Here is a 25,118-nt window from a genome sequence, read left to right as displayed (position 1 = left end):
GCTGTTTCTCAGCTTTTTAAACTCTGTCTGAGTTTTGAGGCACGGTGGATGCACAGGCACAGGGTGCCTCAAGTGAGCTGGGGCAGCCCTTGGCTCTGCCCAGACCTGCATGTGCAGGCTGTTTGTACAAACAGCCCTTTCTTACGGGCAGCCTCAAAAAATGTTGTAAACATTTCCACTGAAATTAACTGAATGAGTAATTTTAATCAAGTTAGTCATCCATCTTCTTTCCATCCATCTTTGCAAGAGAAGGGTTGTTGAAAGAAATCAAGAAGAGGGTCTGTGTGCCAAAGCTTGGCTGTTTTCCTTCCAGTGATAGCAAACAGTCTGATAAAACACATTCTCTTGCCCAGTATGCCTTTATTTACTTAATTCTTCATAAATAGTTTAAATAATTGTGAGCAGAATACTATGTTATCTATAAAAGGTATCCAGTTGCACATAATATTCCTGATACTTACAATAGTGTCAAGATAGCTTACAGGAATTTGCCTTGCCAAAATACCTGTGGCAAAGCTGACGTACAATGGTTCAGCCAAATCAACTCTGTTAAGCAGCATCCCCTAGCCCTGCAATAAAATCCTCTTGGGTACATTCCTGAACCAACAGAGAACTCTTTGCAGGACCAGGGGGACCATGACCTCAGATGGCTTATACATGTTTTTAAGCACAGTAAAACTGTTACAGGCTGCTCTTTCTAAATGCTTTCCATCACAGTGATATAGGTGTTTTTTTAATCAACTCCTTGCTGAGAACAAAAATAATAGCATTTATAGTGGATTTAAAAGTGAAATAGTCCTTGAAGTCACATACAACTCTGGAAGTTGGGACTTGTAAAGAATGAATAATTGCAAGTTAGGATTTGAGGCAGAAATTTGGCAAAAAATAAGTCTCAAAGTGCTAATTGTTAAAATCGGACAACCGCAAAAGGTATCCAAATTTGACAAAATCAGCAAGATTTTCCATCTGGAAGACAAGATTCTTGAGGAGTTTCCTAAGAGCCTCAGAAGTAGTCTCTGCTGCGGTTCAGAGGACTGAGAAGACCTTCCACAAATAAACCAGTGTATTTTTGTCAAGCACTGACAGACTGTATCCATTTTATTCAGTTAACAGAGTTGCCTCCTTTTGCACAGCAGCCTGCTAGCTCAAGCCCTTCCCTGGCAGGAAATGGGAAGTTTGGATTTTAAGGTCTCTAGTATGAATGGGCACAGGTGCAGATGTGAGAATGCTCAGGGCTAGAGCTCAGCCCCAGGGCTGTGAGCATTCTTGTCTCTGTGGGGTGAGTGCACATCAAACTCTCCACTGAATTTGCTCCAGACTGCAAGAGTTAAGGAGGTCAGAAAGAAAACAGGCAAAGATGAACCCTGACTCCAGCTAATGATGAGGTCTATCAGTTGCAAGGATACAGCTGTCCTGTCCTCTGTTTTTATTTTTCACTACCCAGGGCACACAAGCAAGCTAAGAGAACCAAGAACAGAACTTCTATGTCCAAAAGTCATATAAAAAAGCAACAACAGAGAATGAAAAAATGAAAAAACATATCCATAGCATGCCTGGTATTTTCTGAGTACTTTTCCCACAGAATATAATGGGATAAAACAAGGCAGCAGGGGAAGGATGGATGACATTAGATGTTCTTGACAGCCAGGCTGGTACACTGAATCTCCCAAAGGAAGTGGTAGATTCTTTACTGATTAAGTCATACAAAAATTAAACCTTCACAGCCCTAAGAACATAGTAAACAAATGGTAGAAGTGCAGGCAAATAGATTAAGTCTCTCCCATCTTTCAGGGATATGCCAGCACTGTGTATGTTTCCAGGCTTCAAAGGTCTCTTTTCAGACCACAAATTAAGCAAAGTCAAAGGACACACGTGCCCAGGACTTACCTCTTGGCCATCCTTGTCTCTGGTGTCTTCTGCATGGCCAGCTACTGTGGAGAGGAACTGCAGCAGCCGGTGAAGGGTATCGCAGTTACAAGGAGGTAGAAGATAAATGAGAAGCTGTAAGGTGCTGAGCTGTTCATCTGGCTCTAATACTAAGAGGGGAAAAAATATGTTCTAAGAAAATCACTCCAGCTAACCTAAAAGCAGAACAAATATACTATTCCCAACCCAAAGGAATAGGAATAGCTTTGTTTAAGAATCATTTTCCTTACAACATCAGAAGAAAAAGAGAAAACTCTAAGGAAACATTGAAACTATAAGAACTACTGCTACGGGATTTTTGCCTTGGTCAACATTTTGCTCACAAGTTTATGATATAAGAGAGCAAAATCCATGTTTTACACTCCATCATTATTACTGGGCTCAAATATTCTGTTTACTTTTCTATTTACTCCATTAATTTAGGTATAGCTACAGTAGCTGTCAAGCATTCCAGTCAGCTTTGTGCTTCAGCCATTTTTAATCAGTTTTCTTACAGTTTTCAATCTTGCAGAAGTACCAGGAGATTGGAAATGCAGCCAGAGAAATAAAGGACATTCTGCTACCACCACCACTTGAACCATCTACCATCTAAATAGTAGCCAGTGACAAAGGTGGGACAGAGGCAGGATCTCAGACATGAGGGCTAGAAAGCATCTGAAGAACACATACTAGGCAGCTGCTTAAGCTTGAAATGTCCCCCTTGAGTTTTTCCTAAATCCCTGAGAGTCTGCACTTGGATCTTAGGCAACACAATTGGGAGTACTTAATATGATGGCTTTGAGGACCATTAACTACGAAGAAACTTGAATTTTTGAAGCCAAGCTAGAACTTTGGTCAGTGGACAGATCGAAGAATTTTAAGGTAAGAGGATTTAAATGGGAGTCAGTGACCTGGCACTGCTGGATCTATGACAGGGTCAGATTTTAATAGACAGCATGAATTTCATCCTTACAAATGCAAAAATATGTATAGTTAGTGAAACCCTCTTGTTCCAGTTTTCTGTATTAGACAATATAAAAACCAGGAAGACACCTCAGTAAACTTATTCTAAAGAATATACTATATTATTTATATTAATATACACTACTATATTATATTACATATACTATCATATATTAGAATATACTATATACTTTATAATGTATTATACAAATACTTGGAGCAAATCAAGACCAGAGTATTAAAGGAACAGAATAAAAGAAGGTTATCGGTAGAGATCAAAGAATTCAAACAAATTAGCTTTTGAAAATTGATAAATCAAGATGCTGTAAAGCTCACAGAGAGTGTTGATGAAAGGTGTATAAAGCTCTCTGGTGAGAAGTGGGTCAGGCATGTCACGCAGAAATTCCTTTAACAAGGCAGCAACATCATGAATGCTGTGCTCTTCATCTAATACAACATCTACACCTCGGTCAAACTCTTCACGTAACTGAAAAAAAAAAGTCATGAGAGAAAACCATAGTCACTCATTGTCCCAATTAATACATCCCAACACAGGAAATTTTTTAGGAAGTAGATTTCCTCATTTTCACTTTCAAGATTGAGCATAACTAGTCTTTGGTAAGGTTGAAGATACAATTCATATCTAATTGCTGCTTATTCCATAATACATAACTTAAGGTTTGTAACAGATTGTAATAAAATACAATTTTTTTTCCAGCTAATATATGACACTCTTGTATGAAAACATGTATCCAAGTATAATTTTTGCAGAAACTGAAGATTTATAGCAAATGCAGAAACCAGAGAGAATAAGGAAAATTACAAGACAGGCTCTTATATCACCTTACTGCATTATCCCTGGGACCAGAAAGACTAAAACTGCATTTCGTAACGTTTATGATTTTGTAGAAACACATTATTAGTAAGATCAGGTTAATATCCACCAAATTCACACTTCTCTTGTCATTTAAGACTGTATGTAAAGATAGGTAGCAAGCAGTGAAGTTCACTAAGACTTCACAGCATTCCTTCACAAACACACCTCATTCTGCCTTCCTAATTTAATTATAAACATTAAGTAATCATCATTACAGAGTCCACAAGCAGCAAGATAACATCTTTACAAGTTACTGCTATTTTTTTTCCCTCGCTTTGGTCCTCAGACAAATTCTGTATAATTCAAAGGCATCACACTTCCCAAAGGCAGAAGAAAGCCCTCTCCCAAATCCAAGATACTTTATGAAAAGGTATCTATCTGCTCTTTTGGAGGGATTTTCCAGCACGAAGACCAGAATATTTTCCTCAGGCTGACAGCTTCACCTTTCATTCTTTCTGCATTTTGAAAACAGTCAAGAGGTTTCAAAACTATTTCCTAGCAAAAAATTTGTACCTTTGCTAACATTATGAGGTATCACAATGTCACACCCACCTTCTCAGAAAGTGATTACAACTAAATCTTATAAAGAAATCTGAGGTATCAGGTTTCTTCACCAGGAATATTACAAACACACCAAAGAGAGGAAGGAAGCTAAGTCACAAGTACACTATATGCCTGTGATAATTTGTGGCAAATCCTGATCACATGCAAATCTATCTTGAGTGTATTCAATGTGAAAATCCTTTGTTTTCAGCTGAGACTGTGCTTTCATAATGGGTGTGACAGGTATTCATTAAAAACCACAGCCTCCATTCTAATTTATGTAATTTATGTAATCTGATTACTTTTAACATTATTAATATCAGTCATTATTAATACTGAATAATTATGCTATGAGGACCAGAATATGCTCTTTATCTAATATTATTCTTTGATTTATGGTCAAAGATTCTCCAGACTGGTGACAAATGCAGAACATCCCTCTGGAGCACCATAAGTTACTCAATCCGGAAGATTGTTTCTACACTTAAGTGCCTGAAAGCAGCTGAGGAAACAGATTAGCACTGCATCAGGAATTCAGACTTCCCAAATAGATGGCTAATCATAAAGGGCTGTTATAGTCTTCAATATGGCACTTGTGATCTGATATCCTGTGAGATCTACAGAGATGTCCTAAGCAGCAAAATATCGTAGAAGCTTTGGTGAGATGTGGCCACATTTCAGGCCCAGGTACCATGGCTGTTAAAACTGTATATTGTACACTTCAAATTTAAGCCTTTCAGACTCCAATCACATGGAATGCTTTCAAGCTTCTGGAAGATGCAGGTGGTGAACTATAGCATCCACTGAACCTCATGATATGAGAGATAAGGATATCTGTGCTGGAACAGGGGATAGAAGAGCAGAGCTCCAACTATTTCATTCTTCATCCTCAGGGCTGAAGCTGCCACAATGTCACCAGGCCCAGCACAAATGGTTGCCCACCCCAAACTTGGCAACAATGCTCTGCTCAAGCATCTGTTCCGGGCACAAGATAGTACCTGGCATCCTGATGCACCAGATCTTCCACCTTGTGTCAACATGAGTTTGGGAATCTCTCCTACACCACACTGAACATGAAGAAAGCCAAGAGATGCAAACCTAGATTTTCTAGATCTTCTCTTACTTGCTCACCAATCGAAAACCTCGCTGGCACATGCATCTACTCTACTTACATATTTACCGCGGCAAACAGTGGAAACAGGACATTGTCTAACTGGGGAAGGAAGGAAAACAAAATATACTTACTTTCTACACAAGAAAAACTAGTGAACAGCTGCAAAAGCACACCAAAATCTGAGTGCTGGGTTTGGCTTTCTGTGGTTCAGAAAATGAGTGGAATTTTAATTGAATCCAGACTTTCCCATGTGTTCATGTTGACAGCATTTATTACTGTAACTACAAGGGCCAAGCTGATGCTTCCTTGTTGTTTAATGAAATATATCAGTTTACCTAGTTCAATAAATTAGTCCATGTAATAAAAAACATAAGATATCCAAATCTCTTGATTTCTTCACCTTTTGTAAAGAGAGTAAAAGAAAAAGTGGTGGAAATCATTGATGTCCAAAGAAAGGCTTAGTTTACAAGTGAATGATAGAAGCTCTCTGCTTTTTCCTCAGATGTATGATGCAATTCTACTCATCCCTAAATGATAATGTATGTTTTGACATTGAAGCTTGCAATGCAAATGTGAGGCAACTTCAATACTTTATCTAGTGATGATCTGAAGACTGCCTCTGCAGATTTTTTTAGCTTAGTGTTACACCAGCTACTCAGGAATAGGAACTGCTGGAGAATGAGCTATAGTTGAGTAGGCTATACTGTCCTACCAGCCAAAATCAATTCAGTTTAGCTATTCACAGTACCTTTCCAGAATGATAAAACATTACACTATAAAGTTTTTGCAGCTTTTTGCAAAGAACTGTAACTTCTGGGATCAGATGCAGTCAAGCTTCCTTTTACTATTTTTTTTCCTGCTTGATATTTTGGTCTTAATTTCTGTCCTCTCCTTACCCATCACTCAAACATTAACCACTATTCCCCACTGCTCTAGCTCAACATGCATTCCCAGTTCTGGGAATAACAGCGCAATATCTAGGTAGATATACCTAGGAGTGAACACCCACTTTTGACTTCATCTGTGGAACATAATTGTACACTATCTTTGCTTTTTCATAATTTGGCTGAGATTAAGACTTGGAAGGGTCTGTTCTGACCTTGAAGTCTAGCAGGGGTAAAAGAAAGGTGATATTTAGGAGCAGTGATCTTAGGGTCAAAGAGATCGTTCTGTACTTGCATGTTTTCTCATACTGTGGGTTTTCCAAAAAAGATTTACAGTTTCAGTTTACTTTGGGAGCTTCAGCTGTTTCTGAGATAAAACGAACAGCCAAGATTTTTTTTTCCCTGCAGTGTGACCTTTGGAAAATTTCTTCACTGTAGTTTATTTGGATCTCCAACCCTGTGCTACTTTTGTCAGAGCAAAACATACGGAGACTGTTAACCTGCTGAGAAGGATTGTACCAGATGTAAAAGGTACTGGAAATGGACTTTTATGAGCCATCAAACAACCAGTGAAGTCACTGACCCAGAAAGCCTAAATTTCACCATGCTACAGATGGGGAGAAATCACAACAAAAGGAAAGACATTTGTATGTATCATAGTTGATGGAAGAAAACTATATCCATATCCACTCACCTGTCTTACTCTCTTTTTTGAGCTTCCAACTCTGAATATTCCTACTGTCTGGAGACCTGCAAGTATAACACATTATAGCACTATTTTATTGTTTAATTTTTTCCTTAAAATTTCATTGAACCAAAGCATTCTGACCTATGTGTGCACTTAAAAGGATTAAAAAAAAAAAAAAAAGCAACATATTTCTCCACAAACTTGTACTTACCATGTTGACGCAAGATTCAGTTGTGATTAAGAAGCCATCCCCTGTGGTTTTTAAGGATCACACTTAATCTGCAGAATGGCATCCCTGTGACATGTCTTGTGATGCCACTTTGGTAGTGCTACTGCTATGAGGAACAAGGGTATGAAGAGACTGAGGCACTGCTCAGGGTTTGGGGGTGTAACTTTCAGGACTGACATCAAAGGAATCAGGAAGTAAAACAACTAAATACATGGGCATTGAGCTGTGTCCTTTGGTACAGGATGAAGTTGGTATTTGGGGTAACTCACTGGCTCTAAAATGCCTGAAAAATTTGAGAGGTGACATGGTCTTTAGCAATAACAATGTGAGTGGAAAATTTAGAGCCTTTAGGACCTGTGTACATAATATAATTTTACATGGTTATACACTTTTGCAAAAGGGATGAAATTATCCATAAACTTGGAAGTTTATGGTCTAAAAAGGGCTACTCTGTAGCTGTAATCTCTACTGACATGCAGGATACGTAAAATTACCTTGTGAAACAAATGCCTTTTGACAGCCATTAGGCTACACTTGCTTGCTAGTGGATGTGTCACCTTGAGCAGTATTTGGAGTTGCAGATCTTCCTCAGAGAAATCCAGACATAATTCTGTGTTTTAGTTTTTAGTCTGAACATAACACCTCGTTTTAAATCTTCACTCTTTGGTTAACACAAAATTACATTGATGCACTATCATTCAGTAAACCCAGGAACATTGGCAGGGAATCATCTGAGATGGAGATACACACAGTGGGCAAAACCTGCAACTGGTTACCTATTCCTACAGACATACAGTGCTTGTTCTACACTGCAGGTCTACAGAAAGCCAGGCCTTTATATCTCTGGGACATGATCCCAGGGAAAATAGGGAGGGTGAACAAGGACAGGGGCTTTTATGTCCAAAAACATAACCATTTTTTTGTCACATAATGCTCAGAATTATCCTTTAAAACATTCATCAGAAACTGCTGGTGACTTGTTGCTGAAAAAGGACTTATGTATATAGAAAGTATTTTCAGAATCAGCAACTTGGTCCATCATATATGATTGCTACAGTGTCCATCTTCTACCATCTTTAAATTTCTCTCAGTTCCAGTGTATGTCTTGTGGACAGCAGACTAAATCAGATTATTGCATTGTGGTATATTATAGTTCACTCTTAAACCATGCACAATAAACCATCATAAATTTCCTTTAAAAGGAAACTTCAATGTAAAGCAAATGTTTTTGTAAAGAGCATCATCTAGAAAATAACTTCGCTACAACAGTGTATTAAGAGGATTTAAAAAATTTTCACAGATGAACAGGTGACATAAAATCATGGTATCCAAATGATACTCAGCTGGATGGCTGTTTTGGCTGACTCAGATACTTCCATGTTCTCCAAACTCAGCTACCTTTGCTTAAAGGGATGGAAGTCATTCATCTCAAACTTAATCATCCCATACTTACTTGTTAGCCATGGTATTTAATCTCTGTAAAAGATTAAATCTATCTTTTGTAGCGTTCCTTGATACATTTGTAAGGAAAATAGCTTTCAGTTACGTATTGTGAAAGCTCAGCATTGTTGTTTAAACTGCAGTCCCTCATCTGCAAAAGCCCCTCATTCAGAGTTAGTAAATGATTTCTTGCTGGTGAAATTAGCATCAAATACATCATTTGCTGTTAGAATCACCATTATTTTATGGTTTGTTGATTATCTGGCCATGTGATAACTCCATCTTGCTGTCGCCAAGTTTTTCAATTATCATTAAAAAACTTTACAAGGCTAAGATACACTGGCAGAGATGGTGAGCAGACACCTAGATCGACTACTGTTTCTGCATTATGTAAAGCTGTGGGAGGTTTGTGTCTGGACAATCATGGACACATAAGAATCCTGGCAGGAGTCTGTAATTTCCTTTGGAGAGAACAGGCATGAGTCTGAGACTGGTCAGGAGTAATCAACCCAGAGACAAACTGATCATTCAGCCTTCGAGCCTTGCCGTGAACAGGAAGAGGCTTCTTGGAGCTTAATACATATTTAGCGTGGAATTCTTTCTTATTCTGAGCCCCCATCTTCAAATATCTAAAGTCTTGCCCTACAGGATAAATAGATCATCAAGATCTCACACCTCAAGATCCAGTGGTTGTGAAGAATGATTCCAGACTGACTGGCACATTTCAGACTTTTTATTCTGAAGGTACATGTAAACCTGTGGGGTGTGAAGAGCTGTTTCTGCAGAGCTGAGCACCCCAGTACAAGATGAGTGACCTCCAGGGAAAGCCTCCATCCCTGTGCTCTATGGGTCAGTTTACAAGCTTGCAGCATGGATCTTCAGCTTGGGAAGTTATCATGTATGTAATTACTTTGTGAGACAGTATTTTTAGCAAGAGGCAAAACAGGAGGAAAAATGTCTAGATTTCAAAGACATCCTTGCAAATGGAAGCATATTCTTACTTCTCAAAATAGGCATTTATTTATATTATAGTAAAAATAAATCTGCCACTCCTGGGAAAACAAAATATTCTTACCATGCTTTTCCAAGTGCTGGCAGCAACTATCTACAAGCCGAGGAACCTGCCTGTAAATAGGGTTCAGGCTTAGTTTTTTATCTCTTGCCTTTTCTTTCTTACTCTGGGCTTCTGCTGGCAAAGAGAGCTGGAGAGCCTCCAACAATCTTGAGTGATTGTCATCAAGGTCTGTAATAGAGTCCACAGACATTGCACCCTGTAAAATACACACACATGGATAATCAGCAGGGCTGGGGAAATCTCAGCATCACAGGATGTCAAACAAAGACTTCTGCCTACTTGCAACTTAAACAAACTAATACAGAAGTACAAATAGCTACAACATTTTTATAAATTAATGAAGTTATAATACCAGTGTAATGAATAGGAAAAATCACTATGGTACCAATGTTATTCTTATCATATTACAACAAATACAAATTAAAATATTGAAAAAACTAAATGCTTCCCAGTCATTCACTCCATCTTTTTACTATTGTAAACCTGCACATACTGCAGGGCACGGATGAATCATGGTCTGTGGGTGCACCTCAGCAGTACCATATTCATGTGCATGGAGATATATAGATATTTTTAAATCTTACTGCCTATTTCTTCTGTAGCTTGGACCAATGTATCAGTGAAACTTACACAAAATGATTTACAACCATACAGTATATATAGTTAACAGTTAATATCACAAATACATACAGCTGTGGAGTTTGAAATAATCCCACTCTATCACAGCATAAAAATACACCAAAGAAGTTGAGGGGTAATATTTTTTAAATAATTCTACTTCACGTATCTTAATATTTTAAAATCATTAAAATTCCAATGAAAGCTTTGAAAGCCAGGTTTGGATTACACCGAGGTGCAGAAGTTCAAGCAGTTTGTAAAGGATAAAGCAGCACAAGCAGCAGGAGGTTTATGGCATGTTTCAATTTTCAGTCTTGAAAAACAAGACTTTTTTTTCAAAGCACAAGATTACTGTCATTTCAAAATCACAATTTCTCTTAGTTCTTATTAAACTTATGAGGCAAAAGCATTCTAGGGTACATGTAGTCTTACAATAATAATAATAAAACACAAAGGAAAAAATCAGGCTTTATTCCTATTAAAAATATCTGTTGTAAACTATTTTCTTTCTTTCTGAAACAAGGCATAATTTTTACCATAACATAAAATGTACTGTACAGAGATGCAGTATGTCATCCTAAGAAATAATAAAGAAAATGTAAATTCCTACTCTGAACTTTTCTGACAACTATAGTTTGTTAAAAGCACACTGTTCTGCTGACAGGTAATTTATAGACTGCTAGTCAGAACTCTACATCTATTAAATGAGAACTGTACAACTACTTACAAGGGAATTTCAAGCTCTAGAAGTATTTTGTTCTATCAGCCTAGCCAACTGAACTTTATGAAGGTTTTCAGCTCATAGGCAAAATTGTCAAAAAGTCCACCAAGATTTCAAGCTCATTGATAAATTCCTAGTTCATAATACCTTAAAATAACCCCATTTAACTTAACAGGTATAGTTCTGTTTCTCGTAACTCATGGCAGATATATAAATGAAGAACAGTGAAGTTTTTAGATTTTTTTTTACCCACATTACTATAAACAATTACTAGATTCTTTAGAATGCAACTTCTGACCTTTATTTCTGATGTCTCTCAAAAGTACATCTGCTTGATTCCTTTTACCATTTCCTGCCAACAGGAAACAAAAACACAAACAAAAAACCCCTCCAAACCAAACAAGAACCTTTGGCTATGATCCATGTGTGTAAAATTCCAGCTGAATGATATTTTGATTTTATTTAAGAGTTTGGCATTCCAAACATCAAATGAATGAATTGACACTGAAAATGCTAAGCCCACCCTCACCACTGCAGCCCCTGTGTGACAAGTGCCTGCCTTTATACCCTGCCTTTACTGGTCCTTTCCTGTCTGCAAAGCATCCTCACCTCATGAATCATTATCAGAGTCACTTAAATCGGATTCAGATCCCTAAAATAGATGCAAATACAGTCAGTTCGACGTGGTCCTTGGGCATTTTATCAAAGTTGTGGATTAACCGGCACACTGAGCTGGCTTTAGGAAGAGTGACCTTGAGTTCAGTGACTGAAGTCACTGCTTGGCAATACCAAGTCCAGGCCAGCTCTGATTTTACAAAGTGCACAAGAAAACGTCACCAACATACCCCACAGATCCAGATCAAAGTCAGCCAGACCGATCAGTTTGGGCTCAGACAGACCTACCTGACTGCTGAGGAGCAGTGGAGGAGGAGACTGCACACCACTGACCACTGCTCCAGCTCTAGTAACACTGAGATACCTGAACTGCAGTGCTCAACAACTAAAGAAAATCAAGTTCCATCTACCAGGCTGTTGGTTTTCAAGCAACACCTGAATTAGAAGCCAGCAACGGTGGCCCTCCTCAGCCACATGGACCATTTACCCACAGCATCAATGTGATGGATGGCGAAAATGGTGTTTATTGCAGGGGAATCTAACATTTTATAACCTAGGGTCATTGTGTTACTCCCATCTGCCTTGGTCACACTTAGGTGCTATTGGCTAATTGCAGGAGGCCTTACTATCCTAACAGAGAGGGGTGGGTTACTAGCTTTCCGTAACGTCCCGAAATCTTCAGATCGCAAGGCCTTAAACTACAACACCAGGCATTACCTTTGCACATAATGGATACCAGTCCCTGCTTCCCCATGATGACTTCAAAACCTAAATACCCTGGGGAAGTCTTAAGCTAAACACACAGAAACACGAAGGAAAGTGGAATTTAAAGTCCCAGCTTCCAACTCCTGGGCAAAAATCCTACATAGAAAATGCAGCAACAGTGATTTTTGTCAAGCTGTTGGAGGAAAGAGAACCACAGCACCCACACCGTGAGCTCTGCAGCCAGCATTACCTTCTACCTCTTACTGAAAGTCTCAGCTGAGTAAATACTCACTGAAATACACAAAAGTGACACAGTTGCAAAGAAGTAAGGGGTGAAATAATAAACAATCCCTCCAGTTTAAGGTTAAGAAGACTGCACTCCAGGTGTCTGTGCAGAGTCTTTGTGATAAATTGTTTGTATCAGCTGCATGTACTAAAAAATAATTTTTAAATTTTTTTGTAAGCATTTGTCATTTGAAAACAAACACTGCAATGGTGCTCAAGAGATAAAAGGTAAGTGCAGGCTTCCTTACCATCCCCTAAATAAGCTTAGGGCAGAGGAGTAAGTGCACTGATAAACAGAATTATAAAGACAGACAAGATATGGGACATGAGTTGATATTAATGTTAAATATCATAATATAGATTATAATATTGTTAAATATATGATAATATATACAAAATATTAATGTTAAATAATTGATTTAAATAATTCATTAGCTAAGTTCATTCCCTAGAAAAAATGCCAGCTCCCTCATGCCATACTGCCCAGCTAAGTCTACTCTTACGTCTCTGTAGGTGAACCATGTCCTAGTGCATCCTCATGGCTATGGACTAAGGGCTCCAATTCTGCACTCTGAAAGCTGCAATGCCAGGATTGACAAAAAAACCCCAAAACCCTAAAACCAACCAACTATCCAAACAAACAAAACAAGCAAAACCCTCCCTCAGCTTCTAGGAACTTGGTCCTGATGATCTCTATGGATGTATAAAGGATAATTGTTCTTCTGCTTGCTCGCTGGTCAAATGCATGTCAGAAATCTTACCACACTTTGTGAAAAGAACAGCAGATGACTCACCTCTGGACACACGAGTTTTCTTTCTCGCCTATGAAAAAAGGGTTCTGAAGCCAATGAGTATGTACAGTGAACTTTTATTTTTTTTGTCACTGACTGCCAAATTCTGAAAGAAGTTCATGAGTTTCCCTTTACAGTAAGTCAAGTTAATCTGCACTTCTGTGTGAACACAAATGCCTGTTCATATGGTTTGCACAGACCAACAGATGTGCATTAATGCGTATACAAGACTGCAAACATCATGCTGTCAGTTCTGCAGACAGAATATAGACACTTCAAGCTTCAGCTGACAGCTAGGCAAACAAAGAGCCCCATGATCTGCCTTCTGACTTCTCTCAATCTGCAACTTACTCCAGTTCTAGACCTCTTAAACTCTGGTTTGAAGGGCTCAGCAGAGAATTTCTATGAAGCAGGTTTTATCCAAAAGATGAAAGAAGTTGAGGGTCTTAAGAAAATAATTTCTTTTCCAGAGTCAGTTCTTGTACCTCAATTCTTGCTCAGATTTCTTAAGAGGGGTTTGTTCAAAGTATTTTATTAAGCAGTTTTCTTCTCCCTCCATTGTAAATGAAATAAAAAAGCAGCCAAGTCTAGAACCTCTATTCCAGGATAACAAAAGAAAAAAAAATAACTGTAGAACCGGAACATTCAGAGCATAACATTTACTCCCAAGGAACAGATTTATGCTAAAAAAATGAACAATTTTACATGTAGATTAATATTCAACCCAAACCCACTACTCTGTGTTTTGCTGTCAAAGGCAATTTCATAGCCTGCATGCATGCAGAAACATCCTTCAAAGACCCTGGTGCAAACCCAGTCTGACAACTCCTTACTTACCATGGAGGATTTGATATGGGTTAGACCATGAGGATTTTTATTAATATAAGGATAGGGATTAATAGTCAGACTTATCATCAGGTTAGAGCTAGATTAAGGTAAGTATACCTATAAATATCAAACACATAGGTTTAGACTTTGCTGAAAAAATTAGGCTGAAGACAGATGGAATTCGTTAAATCTAAAAGACTTAGAGAGAAGGAGGCAGATAAAGGGAGCAAACAGGAAGACTTCTAGATAATCTCTCTATCTCTTTGCCATTTGTTACAGACTTGCAGAGTCTATGTCTCTTCCCACCAGCATCAGCAAAATAAGATTCCCACTACAGGTAGGAGTTTCCAGATGATGATGAGGCTGACTTTCACCTGAAAAAACCCCATTATTCAAACAAAAAGTATTCCACAGTCCACACACACAACAGGTTTTTCCTGGTCCAGCTAGACCCTCACGACCTACAATCACACAGACACGTGTCTACTTACACGCCTCCTTGCTCGTGGCGCTGGCTCAGGTGTGTTAGGAGAAGTGGATTCATTCGGTGTCTCTGAGGTTGAGCTGAGAGATGAGTTACTGCTTGAAAGTTCTTTGTTCTGTCTTTTAGTTCCAAACGGCAAGAGAAAGGCCACAAAATCTGAAACATCTTTTTGCTCTTCTCTCTGAGAGTCTTGCTTGAGCTTGTAGGCCCGGTCATTAGCAATCACTTGAGACAGAGGCATTCCAAAAGCCTGGGGAATAAATTCTGCAACAACAACAAACCCCTAATAGTTACCAAACATCTGGTATTTATTTAGTACAAAAAGAATTAACTCTTATGTTGTTAAGAAAAACGATCTGCAGTCCCTTTAACTATTTAGTAATTCCAATGAAGTACTGGACTCAATAACAACAACAGTGACAGGTAATTGTAGCTCATGGTATCTGAATAGTATTTCTAGTCACATATTTCAAGACACACTGCACAGAATCTTGGAAAATCACTTGAGATCAGATCTAATTAAGATGTTATTTTCCACCAAACCTAACTGAAGTTGGGCACTTCTGGTTACATGAAGGTGGTGCAGAGGGGCATCAGAAGCTCTGGTAACCATCTTGAGACTGGGGAGCCTTGTTGGACTGTGCCAAAGCTCTCTTTTCAGATCTCTTCACCAGGCTTCTTTCTCATAAATCTGTAGGGCACCAGAGTCAAGAGGTCCTGGCATGTGCATGGGTGTCACTACAGTTCAGAAGAGTATGAATCTACCTGTGCAGAGACCTTCAAAGTCCATTCACCACTCAGACTAAGCCTCCAAGGATATCATTTTAAATTTAAAAAAGAACTATACTGTTTTAAATACTGGTAAGATTAAACCTGTTTAATAGTGGTATATCAGTATAAAATTCCTTTGTAACAGTAAAAAAGCATGGACACATGGAGATACAGGAGAACATATTTGTCTCAATTAAGAAAAAGACCATAATCCTATCTCACATCAATGTAATGTACAGTAATGTACAAAACCAGCACATATATCATGTCTCAAAGTAAAATGCTTAAATATTTTACAAAATAGAAAAATGTTTTGCAGTGGATCAGTCAGCAACAGTAAAATTCTCATAAATGGTTTTCAAATCAGATCTATCTGAGATTAGCAGAAGTAAAACCACTGAGACAGAATTCCAGCTAGAAATGGTTTGTGCTCAAAAGAAATGAAAAAGAAAATAGCTATTGATGCTATTCACCCTGGTGAAAATGAGTGCAACTTCTACTAGGTTCCAGCTTCAGATATGCTCATATCAGGAATAAATAAAGCACCAGAGATGAAACCCAAATTTCTTTAAGCATCAAAAAAGGAATTATATATATAAAAAAGAGAAGCACATGGGGAAATTCTTATATACTATACTTTCTTGCCACAATTGTGCAAATAATTAAAGGCCAAAACTCCTCCTAGGTTTTTACATCTGCCTAGGTCTTTGATGACACTTCCAAATTGTATCTGGATTTGCATTAAAGTAAGACATTGAAAAAAAGAGGATATTTTAAGAATCTTCAACGAGGATACACTAAAGAAACAGCAGCCCATTGTTCTGATTTGGTAGAAACATTCCTGCTCTTTAGAAGCATGAAATGGTAAGACTTTGGTGGCCAGACAAAACTAAATCAGGAAGCAGAGCCTCATATATCATGCAACTCTGGAGGTGACCTATGAGTAGAATGACACCTAAACCCATCTGCATTTAATTTAGGACAAGAAAGAACATCATCACACAGATAACAAGCAGTGTGGGGATTGCCAGTTTCAGGAGTTCAGTTAGACCTTTCCCTCCTGTACTCAGCAGAGTGTGTCTACAAAATCATGACAGTATTAATGTTAAAATTTTTTGACTGTTCTGAATTATCATTCTATTGAAAATTTAAGATGACAAATTTGAAATGCACATATGCGTGTGTCCCCTTCTGGCTGTCTAACTGGGTGCTTTGTTGTACCACCAGCACTCCTTTTTATTTGTCTTTCTATAACATTTCCTGAGAAAAGCCAACACAGTATATTTCTCTAGTTTGGCTCAGAGCTGCTTCAGACTGGGAGAGGACAGCAGTATTTAGCTCATGTGATGCCCAACAGCATGCTGGTGCTATTGATCCTACATCAACTGGGGCAAGATCAGCAGGAGTTGAGATCTCAGCACTGTTTCATTAAACAAGTTTCATTAAAATGACCCTCTCTCTTATTTCAGCATGTGAAGTTTTGGCATTTTGACGTAGGCATTGCCCTTCCTTGGAAACTCTCAGGTGTGGGATTCCAGGTTTTTAACTGCTCTTGCTCAGTGTGGGCCAGAGAAAGGACAATGAGCCTCTGCTCCAGGCTGCTCTGATGTAGGCATTTTCAGAGGACATGAACCGCTTCCTTGATTTCTCAGTATCTGGCAGAGATGTGGAACTGGATCAAAACCAACTGGTTGAATTTCAGACTAAATACAGATGGTAGTGGTGCTGGCTGGCAGTGGTAATTACATTAAAGAGTTGGCAAACCCAGTAACATTTTGCTCATTTGTTGAAATTAAGAGAATCAGCTGCCCCCTCTGCAGACTGCCTACAGCCTCAAGTTCCCACCAAAATTTGTGTGAGCCTGCACCACGGGCTGCGGTGGCAGGGAGCATGTTCTACCCATTCTTCAGGAGTGTTCAATCCTAACAACTTCCTTGTTGGACAGGTAATTAGAGTGAATGTTAGCCCTTCTGACATTTCAGATTCATTAAAAAAAAAAGCTGTACTCAGGTGAAGTAATTAGCAACCCAAAGATGGGAGAGAAAGGGCACTGATTCAAGTCACAAGATGTGCAGGTTTGAGGTTCTTGTCTCACAAGGAAGGTAAAAGGACAAGTGTCTTTTTACAGCTGCAGGCTGGGAATCCCCTCCATTCGAGAGGATTTGCTGAAACCTCAGCATTAATGAACCTTCATTAAGGAAGAAACATACCTTAAAGCAGTGGCTCAGACCTTTGTTGTATACATACAGAGTGCCAAAGTTACTAAGTTAGTTATTTTCTGTAAACTCAACAAAAAGTTGATCACTTATTCAATGAGGAGACTAGGCAGCTTAAAAAGACATTTTGCAAAAAGCATCATGTAAAAATGTGAAACAACCTGGCAGATTGGGCAATCAGCTTGGAAACAGACTCATATCCTTAGGCAGCACCACTTTTAATACACTCCAGTTTTCAGTGTTTACTGACAAAGGAGACAATTTACTGCTTTGGAGAAGTGCATAATTTCTCTTACCACAAAGTCAATCTTGCAGCTGAGGCAAATTTCTTAACAAAATTTTGACTGAAAATTATATGTTCCTAAGAAATTTTTCTTTGGTGGTAAATCATCGTTTTCTAATAAAAAGCAGCATGTCACAGAAATATTCTTAGCCAGATCAAATAAGAATTTCCATGATCCCAAATCCTCCTTTTTGCTAATCAAATGATAATATTCAAGATGTTGAGCCACATGGCTATAGCTTACTTGACCTCAGGTCACCCTGTTCAAATACAGTTTAAAAGACTTCTCTGAAGTTTCAGCTGGTGAAAACTGCTTTCCATCTCACAGTCTGTTAGGAACCAGTGAGGTCTATATTGTAGATTCTAATGAGTCTTTCAATACTAGTAAAGTGAAAAATAACTATGGTTAGTATCCTTAGATTCGGAGTTTTTTTCTGAAGTACATTATAAATGCTGGTTTTAGGTTGCTAAAATCCTGTGACCCAGATTTACTAAGGTGCTTGTACCACATCTATTTAAATGACAGGAATATAGATCAGAGAATAATATGCTTTTAAAGGGATATTTAAATGGGGTCCTTAAGTCAATCTCCCCAGCTAGCCAGACACGGTAACTCTGTTTTGTGAACTGAAGTCAATTATTTCAGATCTGTAGAGACAGTGATGGAAGCAGAAAACAAGGAAAAACAGAAACCTCAGTACATAATGGGAACTGCAAAACTCCTTCCATCTCAAGGTTCTTCAAAACCTGCAGTGACTCCAGGTGATCTGAGATAAGACAATGTTCTCAGCATCACTTCTGTGGCTGAAAATGCCTTCTCCAGCTACTCAGAGCTCACTGACCTTCTGGGAGTGATATAAGGCTCTCCCAATTACTTATGATTTTTTCTGGGAGCAGGTGTGGGGTTTTTTTACAAAAAAATTAAAGAGATTATTTGATACTTTACTTGACTTTAGTATAAAATATGACACAACATTGATTTAAAATACCCTTTTTTATGCCTAGAGAACATGAGAAACGTATTCAAAATTTTTTATAGAGGCATGGTAGGGCAGTGGAAAGGCTTTTAAAAAAACCTAATTTCTGATAAACTACAATAAAAAAAAGAAACTTCAGTTTTTCAGCTCCCTCCTTAGGCTGTGCCAAGGCACACAGACACCACGATAGGTTGAATTACTGAGAACAAATGCAAATATTAATTAATACACCTTAATTTAATGAGCATGAATAGGAAGTAAACAGAAAAGACATTTCCAAGAATTTTGAACTAAAGAGAAATCGATCATCTGCTGCATTTGCATATGCCACAGAGTTACCAGACTTTCTCAGAAGTCCTGCATACACAGCAGCTCTGCTAAGGCCTCACAGATGAACCTGCTACGTATTCACATTCCACGCAGAAACGTCAGCAAAAGGGATGATTCTCAGTTACTCAAGCAATCACATAACAAGTGATTATTATTTCTGAGCAGGTCACTTCGTTAACCTGTAGGGTTTTCTGGAACTAAAGCAAAACAAACTTGGTTTACTGATAAAATCTTCTAGGACAAGTAATTTCTGGGAGGCATCTCTCTCAGGAATGCCTGTGTGTACTTTAAAAGGATGCCTGCTTACGCTGACACCCATATCACTGGCAAGGGATGCCAAGAGACTCTGCTTCTGCTGCCGTAAAAATCAGTACTAAATTCGTAAGGAAACAATATCCAGCTGCCAGCATGCACAGCATCCAAGCACAGACATTTACTGCTCCTTCAGCCTGAGAACTGTTTGTCTGCAGCCAAAGCCAATGTTTGGAGACACTTGTAGACAGTAGGATCGAGGGTCATGATGGCCATTAATAACAAGGAGGCTGGATAAAGCAAAAACACTTGAATGATGGAGGCTGAAAATACTGCTTAAATATCTGGGTGGAGTACTGTTCTCCTGTTTAGTCTGTTTACATCCAGCAAGTTTTGCTATATCAGAAATGTAATAGCAATTGAAAAACCACTTTTACAATTTCTCCCCTTTTAACAAGATGTTGACAGGTATAAAAAACCGACAAAGTCATTGTAAGTACATTTAATTCTACAGTAGTGTCTTTATTGGCCTTCAGAAGTCTGACAGGTTGCTGAAACTCTCACTTAACAGACAGGTTGACTGATCCATCTAAATAAAATGTAAAGTTTTGACAGAAAAAATTCCATAGATTGGACTGAGTCTCAAAATACAAGTTAGTAAATCTCCAAACAGTACCAGAAAAAGTAAGTATCATTCCTTTTGGTTATGCCTTGAAGTGTAGATCCCTGGTGGGGTGGGTGGGGGAGAATAGTCTGGGGCACAAATTTGACAGAGGTGGCAGCTCTTCAGAGAGAGTAACCCTAGACACCTGCACCATGGGGCAGTTCAGTGCACATCGGTGCTAAAGGAGAGGGTTTGTCAGGCAAGAGCTGTAGTGAGGCCCCCCATTGTGCATCCCATGGTGGCCCTTTCCTTCCTCCTCTGTGGCCTCCTGTGCCAGGCACATGCCTGCTATCCTTGATTGCAACCCACACATGATCACACAGTGCTGCATGATTGTCAGGATTAACCTCCAGGAGTCTGTTTTAACAAAGGGAGGATTTCAGGTGGCACATACTCTGGGCAGGACCAACAACATGGTCCCCTCAGCTGTTACTTGTCTGGGCATCTGGGGGCCCCCAGGCTGGGATAGAGGAAACACAAAATGTTTGGAATTAATTACTCTCCCAACTGCAACTGTGTTTACAAAAGTGATGCTGAAGGGATGGAAATTAAGTCTGTACCAAGGCAGCTGCATCTCCTCCATATGAAGTGTCTGGTAATCAGCTTCCCCGCTTCCCCTCCGACGTCCTGTGGCCTGGTCTTGCTAATTTTCTTCTGACAACAGCACAGCTGGACTAGTTACTAAAAAAAACCCACCACAAACCCCCCAGAATAAACCGAAGGAAGGCATTCCTTTCAGGCATGAGGACTAGGGGCCTGCCTGGGTGGGTGTGTGCTCCCAGCCTTTTGTGCAGCACATCCATGCTCACAGTGAGGACTGTTTGTCTTGGACTGGCTGCCCAGAAATGGAAAATACTTCCTTTAGGGAACGAGCTTGCTGTGAAAGGCATGTCGAGGGAGGTTAACTCTGACTTCAGGTGACGTGGAGGCCACTGTTCAGGGAAGGTGGTGGGGCTCAGTTCTGAAGTGAGCACAGCAGGCTCATCCTTATGGAGACCATCAGCTGAAAGCTGGGCAATACTGTCCCCCCTAACTCCTGAGGCTGGAGGAGATGCTGGTGTCACTGCTTTCCACAGCAAAACAGCCACCTTTCAACCACTGTGCCAGGCTGATGGCCCCCACAGCACAAACCAGCAGTCCTGATGGTTCATTCCCTCTGCTGTAATGCATTAAGAGTCTGCTCAGGAAGTACCTGAGTGGAAAATGATCTTTAGTAACTCAGAAGGGCAGAGAAAAAAGTACACCAGAACTAACCATGACCAGAAAACCTGACAAGTAAGATGCCATATGCTGCTATTTGGGCTATTTTTGCCTAACATTTGCTGATGGCAATTGCTAAGAGCAGATATGCCTTCTTTTCCCTCTGCTAACACAGCCTGTTCAGAATGTGACTCCTTCCAATTTCCTGGACCCTTACTGACCAGACCAAGTTTTTCCTAAAGGAAGGAGAGAAATACAGATTCTACAGTTTGAGAAGTGCTGGGGTATTTTCCTCTGAGAGGGTGCTCCTATGATATAAGTAGGGAGTGCATGTAAAACATATCCGTAACTCAAAATAGGACAGTGAGTGATGGGAGAAAAAGGGTAAAAAGCAGATGGGTATATGTTTGAAACATCTGAATTTCAAATAACTGTAAGAAAAAATGGAATTAAAATTAGGAGAATCAGCATACTGATTTCTAAAAATGCTTGGTGTATAGTTAACCAGATAGTATGAGGAAAGCTGAAAACCAGGAAGTAGATAAATTTAAACAACAATGAATAAGTATGATGAATAAGTACAAAGTGCTGTCCTTCACTGCACAACCAGTGAGCCCTAAAGGGTTAAAGTACACTCAGAATAAAAAATCAAGTACATCCCCAAACCTACTGACTGAATGGAGATAAATGCTATCACACAAGGTAGACAGAAGTGTAGTAGCAGAAAATAATATTATCTTGAAGTGCTCAACCAGTGCAGCTGAGTAATACAAAATAATGCAAGGCAATATAAGAAAAAATATTGTTTGAAAGATCATTGGCAATAGAGAATTTAGTGGAATAAAAACCAGCTCTGGGTTAAGGATTTGTACCCATCACCAAATGGACACTCTCACTTCTCAAGGCACTGCACCAAAGAGCATTGGTGGAGTTCTGAGAGTGCAGCTGTGAAGATCTACCAAGTTTGTGTGACACAGTGAAATTCTGGCTTTGGTGAATTATCAAAGCAATTTATCATTGTTAAAATCTGCTACAATGAATAATGAGTAATGAAAAAATCTGAGGAAAAAAAAGCCAAAATGTATTTTAACTCTCAAAAGAACTTCTAAAGAGCAACTTTCAACAGAGACTACTGAAGTCACGGTACCCCTAAGGGAGGAAAAATGAAAGCTCTCAGTACACCAAAAATTTTAAAAAGCAGGATGTGGTTGGCCTTTTCTGATGCAGAAGAGCATCCCACAGGCCCTATGAAGATCAATATCTGGCAAACACACTGCAAAGCAGGACAGGTTTTGCACAGAACTAAGAGTTGCTTTGCACTCTTATCTGCAGGAATAACTACAGAAGAAAACATAGCAATGTAATGACTGACTAATTACAATGTAATCAAATATAATGCACTGATAGGACAGTGCAAAAAAGATTTTCCTTCAAACGTGGCTGTAAAATCATTAAATCTCTTCCTTAATGACTCCTCCTGCATGTGGCCTCAAGACAAATATCAAGTAATTCCTGTAACAAATGAAAAGTTTGATACTTGCAATGTAATAATACAGGAAGCACTGGATATATCAAACCAGCGTGTCAGGGCAAATTCAGTTTTTAAAAGATTAATACAAATATTTCCCATAACCAATTTTAAATCAAGAAAATAATAATCACATATTTTAAGTTACCAAACAAATTAAAATTAAAATAAAAATATTTTCTTCTTGACAGCTATCTAAACTAACTTGGAAATGGGGATGTTAATTTTTTCAGTGGAATTTCAAAGTTCCATTCTTCTGCTAAACTAGACTAAAAGTGAAGTAATCAGGTCACTTCTGTCACAAATTCCTGCATTTGTGTGCCTGTTTGTGAAACTGGGGTATCAATACCAAATTTTACAACCATTTTTCCAGACATGAACACAAAAATAGATGCACAATTACCTACATGCAATTTCACAGATACTTTCCAGTGTCACAGTATTTAGACTTAGTTCAAATGGCTCCGAATTACAGGTCAGCTTCAGGTCTTGGATTAGGATCCAGCCCATAAAGCTGATTAGTGTCCAAACAAAAGAGTACAACCATATCTGTAAATCCATGTCACATGGAGTTTATTGAAATCCAACTGATCAGTAGCACTGAAGCATTTATATATTTTAAACAATGGCTATTTTCCTAAGGTTAAAGACCAAAAAGCATGCCAACTGACTTGCTTGGGCAGTGCTGGGTTTATGTGCTTTGTAAATTGAGAGTACAAATGCAGGTAAAGAACTGGCTCATGTTGTACAAACCACCTTCTGCACTCAATGGTGAAAATGAGGAGAAAGAACACTGGAGAAAAGATGCAGTCCTTTAAGTCTTCCTTTTTTTCCTCAGGGGAAAAACAACAAACCAAAATCTTTCCATTGAAGAGATCTTAGCTATACTACAGTTAAACAGATAAGATAAAACATATTTTTCAGCTTGCAAATAAATACCTAGACAGTATATCAGCTCAACAACATTCTACTTTAAAAAGTATGTATCAGACTGAAGAAATCTCATATGCAAAACTAAGACCTGATCACTAAATATGTACTCATTTTACCTTTGTCTCTGTTCTTCTCCTTTCCTAAAGAGTCCAGTTTCTTTCTTAATGACTTCTTCCTCTTTTGTCCATCTGTAAGAGGCAAAAAATAAAAACAAGAAAAGGAAGTGAGTGAAATAACCCTGAACAAACTGCTGCACAAGCTGTAGGAAGTGAGATGCACAAGCATGGAGTGAGATGGTCACAGCACTGGGGACCAGGAAGGATGTGAGGCACATTTCACAAAGGAAAAGTCCTCCAACCCAAAGGAGTATGGCTTTGCTCACCCAAACGCTGAGGCTGTACCCCCTGCATGCTTCTGGGCACATTTACACATGCGTGGTCACTGAAGAGTTAATAATGGAGGGGTTTTTTTGGCTGGATGCTCTCGATACCAAAGCACCATAAACCTAAAAGGCACTGGATAGCCCTCATCCATGGTCACAAGACTGTGATTCAGGTGTGGAACTAAAGGTAGTATGTGGAAAGGGAGGATTACTAACATCCAGGATAAAGCTCTGCATACCAGCCATATCAGCTGGGTGATAGCTGACCACCTTCACATGACCCATCTGATCTGAATTCATTTTGGGAGCTGGCAGCTGGGTACAGCATGTCCAGATTGGTTCAGATGGATTAGAACCTCAGAGAAATTTTTGTTCTGACGACCAATATATTGTCCAAGTTTTCACTAAGGTATTAAGGACCAAAGGTTTTAAGCAATATCAGAGGCAGGCTGGTTCTTGAAACATTTATTTCAAAAGGCTGGGTATCATTATTTCCTTCAGCAGCATCTTTTATAATGAAAAGTCAACAAAACAGAATTTTATTTATTAGGTCTCAACAAATACCAGGGATTAAGTCAGGGGCCTGCTTTAACTTGTACCTTTGGAATTTTTCAAGTTCCAAAGCAATATAAAGGGTCTACCACAGGGACTGATATGCTAACATAGACACTGCTCTAGATAAAGTTTAATGAACATGTACCTTTACCCTTACTGATTTTGTAATATGGCAAAAACTCAAAAATAAGTACACCATATCCATTTCCCTTTTAGGGCAAGAGAATCACCAAGTAATCTGCCTCAACACATTTTTCTAGTT

The 25,118-nt window shown here is 38.9% G+C and overlaps 1 protein-coding gene across 12 annotated transcripts in view; it reads right to left on the bottom strand.

Moving 5' to 3' along the window:
- Positions 1-25,118, bottom strand: part of ARHGAP6 (Rho GTPase activating protein 6) — a 318,428-nt gene that overhangs the window by 23,289 nt on the left and 270,021 nt on the right. For all 12 annotated transcript variants that reach the window (XM_086880096.1, XM_086880101.1, XM_086880094.1 and 9 more), the window contains 6 exons: positions 24,036-24,107; positions 14,773-15,029; positions 9,719-9,914; positions 6,981-7,036; positions 3,205-3,355; positions 1,888-2,036 (listed from right to left, as the gene is read on the bottom strand). In XM_086880096.1, the coding sequence (XP_086736222.1) occupies positions 1,888-2,036; positions 3,205-3,355; positions 6,981-7,036; positions 9,719-9,914; positions 14,773-15,029; positions 24,036-24,107 (881 nt within the window). The remainder of the gene's footprint in view (positions 1-1,887; positions 2,037-3,204; positions 3,356-6,980; positions 7,037-9,718; positions 9,915-14,772; positions 15,030-24,035; positions 24,108-25,118) is intronic.

This window comes from Cyanistes caeruleus, chromosome 3 (assembly GCF_971803275.1).
Source record: "Cyanistes caeruleus chromosome 3, bCyaCae1.hap1.1, whole genome shotgun sequence".
Classification (NCBI taxonomy): Eukaryota; Metazoa; Chordata; class Aves; order Passeriformes; family Paridae; genus Cyanistes; species Cyanistes caeruleus.
The sequence above is the reverse complement of the archived record's forward strand: the minus strand, read 5'-3'. Positions and strand labels throughout refer to the sequence as shown.